The sequence below is a fragment of the Heterodontus francisci genome, chromosome 20 (genome assembly GCF_036365525.1).
Source record: "Heterodontus francisci isolate sHetFra1 chromosome 20, sHetFra1.hap1, whole genome shotgun sequence".
Lineage (NCBI taxonomy): Eukaryota > Metazoa > Chordata > Chondrichthyes > Heterodontiformes > Heterodontidae > Heterodontus > Heterodontus francisci.
The window spans coordinates 23479346-23483902 of record NC_090390.1 but is presented as its reverse complement, the minus strand read 5'-3'; the positions used below and the strand labels follow the sequence as shown (position 1 = coordinate 23483902).

Genomic DNA, 4557 nt, shown 5'->3' with positions numbered 1-4557 from the left:
CCATCCTCCTGACAATTTAGTTTAAACCATCCCTAATAGCACTAGAAAATATCCCTGCAAGGATATTGGTCCCAGTCCTGCTAAGATGCAACCCGTTCATCTTGTACAGATCCCACCTGCCCCGGAACTGGTCCCAATGTCTCAGAAATCTGATGCCCTCCCTCCTACACCAGTTCTCCAGCCATGTGTTCAATCGCTCAATTCTCCTATCCCTATGCTCACTTGCATGTGGGACTGGGAGTAATCCTGAGATTACTGCTTTTGAGGTCCTGCTTTTTAATCTCCTTCCTAGTTCCCTAAAATCTGCTTTCAGAACTTCATCCCCTTTCTTAACTATGTCATTGGTACCAATGTGGACCACGACCTCTGGCTGTTCACCCTCCCCCAGAAGAATGTCCTGCAGCCTCTCCGTGACATCCTTAACCCTGGCACCAGGGAGGCAACAAACCATCCTGGAGTCACGTTTACTGCCGCAGAAACACCTGTCTGTTCCCCTAACTAACGAATCCCCTATCACTACTGCTCTTCCACTCCTCTCCCTCCCATCCAATGCAGCTGAACCACCTGTGGTGCCACAAACTTGGCTCTGACTGCACTCCTTTGAGGAACCATCACCCACACCAGTGTCCAAAATGGAAAACTGATTAACGAATGAGATCATATCAGGGGGCTCCTGCACGACCTGCCTGGTTCTCTTAGACTGCCTAGCGGTCACCCATTCCCTATCTGCCTGCATGCTCCTAACCTGTGGTGTGACCACCTCCCTAAACGTGCTATCCATATAGTCCTCCTCCTTGTGGATGCACAACAGTGACTCCAGCCACTGCTCGAGTTCCGAAACCCGGAGCTCAAGCTTCTGCAGCCGGTGACACTTCCTGCAGATGTGGTTGTCTAGGACACATGGTGCGTCCATGACTTCCCACAAGCCACAGGCTGTACATTCCACTTGGCAGAGCTGCCCTGCCACACTTTAACTTTACAGACTGTTTATTATAAGTAGAATAGCTTACCAGGTTCTCACCAACAGCTCCTTCCACTGCACTGAAGCAAGGGTTAAAAAAGTAGAAAAAAAAGTAGAAAGATGGAGTACCTCTTCCACTGTTCGCCAAACTCACCACTCTCCACACCCAGGTTGCAATCTGCACTGTTTGCAGGCTGCACCCAGACCTCTGTATTTATACCTTTTGAAGCTGAAACTGCAGCAACCAGATTTGACTGGTCAGCTACTTAATTAATCAGCTACTCTGCAGTAGAGCTTGTTAATCCCTGCCTAAGAGTGTAAGAAACTTACTTTACTTTCTTAACTCTACTTTATTTAGAGGGTAAGTCCCAGTTAAATTCAAACTCCGGACCCGACTTTTATAAAGATAACAACACTTAAAATCCTCACTCTCCAAACTCGAATCTCTACACTCAACTTGCAATCTGCACTACGTTTGGAAGCGAGCAGCAGCAGCCACCAAGGCGCATTTGAGGCCAGAGAAGACAGCGGGTCTACAGGCCTCGCATGACATATCTGCAGATGTCAGAGCGCCAGGGTCAGAAGCGACTGCGGATGTCCAGAGAGGCGGTGACACATCTCTGTACACTGCTGAATGATGACCCATAGCCGATGGGCTTTAGTAGACACCCTATGCCTGTCGCCCTCAAAGTTACCGCGACTCTTAACTTTTATGCCTCTGCATCATTTGAGGGACCCACTGGTGACCTGTGTGGCGTTTCACAGTCAGCAGTGCACCACTGTATCAGGGAGGTCACTGATGCCTTGTACAGGACAGACGGTGACTATGTTCGCTTCAGGAAGGACCCTGAGTACCAGGCCCAAAGGGCCGTCGGATTTGGGGCCATTGCAGGAGTCCCAGAGGTGCAAGGGGTCATCGACTGCACACATGAGGCCATCAAGCTCCAGTTGGACAACCAGCCGCATTCCTGAATAGAAAGGGCTCCTACTCACTCAACGTGCAGCTAGTTGGACATAAACAGGGCATTTTCAAGTTGGCAGGGAGTGAATAATGGGGTGCCACAAAGATCAGTGCTGGGACCTTAGCTATTTACACTTTATATTAATGACTTGGATGAAGAGACAGAGAGTAATGTATCTAAGTTTGCTGATGATGTAAAGCTCAGCGGAAAGGTAAGCTGCAGGGAGGATATAGAGAGGCTGCAAAGAAATATAGACAAGCTAAGTGAGTGGGCAACAAGATGGCAAATGGACTATAACGTAGGGAAGTGTGAAGTTGTTCACTTTGGTTGTAAAAATAGAAAAGCAGAATATTTTTTAAAAGGTGTGAAACTGGTAAGTTTTGATGTTCAGAGAGACTTGGAGGTATTCGTACAAGGAATGCACAGAGTTAACATGCAGGTGCAGCAGGCTATTAGGAAGGCAAATGGTATGTTGGCCTTTATTGCAAGGGGGTTGGAGTACAGGAATAAAGAAGTCTTACTAAAATTGTACAGGGCTTTGGTGCGACTGCACCTGGGATACTGCGCGCAGTTTTGGTCTCCACATTTAAGAAAGGATATACTTGCACTGGAGGCAGTGCAGTGAAGATTTACTAAATTGGTCCCTGGGATGAGGGGGTTGTCCTATGATGAGAGGCTGAATAAATTGGGCTTGTATTCTCTGGAATTTAGAAGAATGAGAGGCGATCTAATTGAGACAAACAAGATTCTGAAAGGGCTTGATAAGGTAGAAGCTGAGAGATTGTTCCCACTGGTCAGGGAATCTCCAACAGGGGGACACAGTCTCAGGATAAGGGGTCAATCATTCAGGACTGAGATGAGGAGAAGATACTTCACTCAAAGGGTTGTGAATCTTTGGAATTCTCTACCCCAGAGGGTTGTGGATGCTCCATCATTGAATACATTTAAGGCTGGGATATATAGATTTTTGGTCTCACAGGGAATCAAGGAATATGGGGAGTGGGCAGGAAAGTGAAATTGAAGCTCAAGATCAGCCATGGTCGTATTGAATGGCGGAGCAGGCTCGATGGGCCATATGGTCTACTTCTGCTCCTATTTCTTGTGTTCTTGTGTCTGTGACAACAGGAAATGCTACATGCACATGTGTGCCCACTTTCCATGCTTTCCATGCCCAGCTACCATGACTCATTCATCCTGTGCCAGTCCCAGGTGCCAATGCTCTTCACTGCACCGGTTCAGATTCAGAAGTGCCTTCTTGGGGACAAGGGCTACCCCTTGCAGACATGGCTCCTGATGCCGGTGAGTAACTCCACCAGTGATGCAGAGGAGAGATACAATGCCTGCCATGGCTTGACACGAGCTACCATCGAGCAGGCCATCAGCATGCTCAAGATGCGCTTCCTCTGCCTAGACAGATCGGGTGGGGCCCAACAGCACTCACTAGAAAGGGTAGTGTGCATCACTGCTGTATGCTGTGCTCTGCACAACATTGCGTTACAGAGCGGGGAGGCCTTGCAAGATGATGAGAGACAGGAGCAGGAGACATCCTCGGACGATAAGGACACAGAGGAGGTGCAGCAGCAAACGCGCGTGGGAGGACGAAGATCATCAATGCAGCGCAGACAGGGCGAGCAAAGAGCAAGGGATGCTCGGCAATGCCTTACTGCTGAGCGCTTCCACTATCCCTGAGGTGTGAATATGCTTCCCACGTGACACATCACCGTGCTTCATCTGGTAGGCAGTCTTCTGCATCTGTAACATCTGTGTCTCCACCATTATTGGCAGCAGGTGACTGAGCCATTGCCCATGTGACTGCACTCGTGCAGTGCCACATTATGCGTACTGGTATGGCGATGATGTTTTTCCATACATTTGCATTGCTCTCAGGTCAATGATGTAATGGGAGGAGACATCATTGGCACATGCTGGCATGCATCATTCACACAATATAAAGGAGACACCTGATAGAGAAACACATTTAATGAGAAGTAATCAATACATATACATTTCACCCGTGATAACTCATATGTGTCATGGTGTCCTTTTTGGCCATTTGCGGGTTCTCCTTCACGGTGTGACCTCTGCACTAGCAGCTTGACTGGAGGCAGGCTGCTGATCAGGATGCCCTTGGGCAATCATCCTCTGGGTGCCTGAGGCCTGGAGGGCCCCGACTGCCTGAGGGCCTCCTGCACCAGTGCAGGGCTCTCTTCAGACGTCGTGGCTGCTGGAGCTGGACTCAACGGCGGACGGGCTGAGGAACCGGTGTCCACATTGGACTCACCTTGAGGGGGGACCCCACATATGGACCGCTGGCTCACCTCCTCCCTCTCAAGGCTCGTAAGTACCTCGAGGCTCTCCTGAGAAGGACCAGGAGTAGAGGCACTCACCAGGCCCCGGTCCCTCTCTCCCCTTCTCGCTGCTGCATCCAGCTCATGGCCAAGGGTTTGCAGGTCAGCACGTATCTGTGGAATGTGGCTCTCCATGAGGGCTGCCATCCTCTCCATGGAGGAAGCCATGTGCTCATTTGCCTGGGACATGGCAGCTGTCATGGCTTGGATGGACTCCCCCATCATCCGCTCATGGCTGCGCATGGCCTGTGGCATCCCCGCCACATGTTGCCTTACCTCTCCCTGC

The 4557-nt window shown here is 49.9% G+C and overlaps 1 protein-coding gene across 1 annotated transcript; it reads left to right on the top strand.

Moving 5' to 3' along the window:
- The first annotated feature begins 1612 nt into the window (after positions 1-1612).
- On the top strand, positions 1613-3612 carry LOC137380851 (putative nuclease HARBI1). The gene is made up of 2 exons (XM_068053262.1): positions 1613-1864; positions 3049-3612. Exons 1-2 carry the CDS (start codon positions 1613-1615, stop codon positions 3610-3612), a joined length of 816 nt encoding a protein of 271 aa, XP_067909363.1.
- Positions 3613-4557: the final 945 nt, after the last annotated feature.

Coding starts and splice junctions, on each gene's coding strand:
- LOC137380851 (XM_068053262.1), top strand. CDS start 1,613: ATGGGCTTTAGTAGACACCCTATGCCTGTCGCCCTCAAAGTTACCGCG. Junction 1,865..3,048: donor CCATTGCAGGAGTCCCAGAG/GTGCAAGGGGTC, acceptor CTGTGACAACAG/GAAATGCTACATGCACATGT.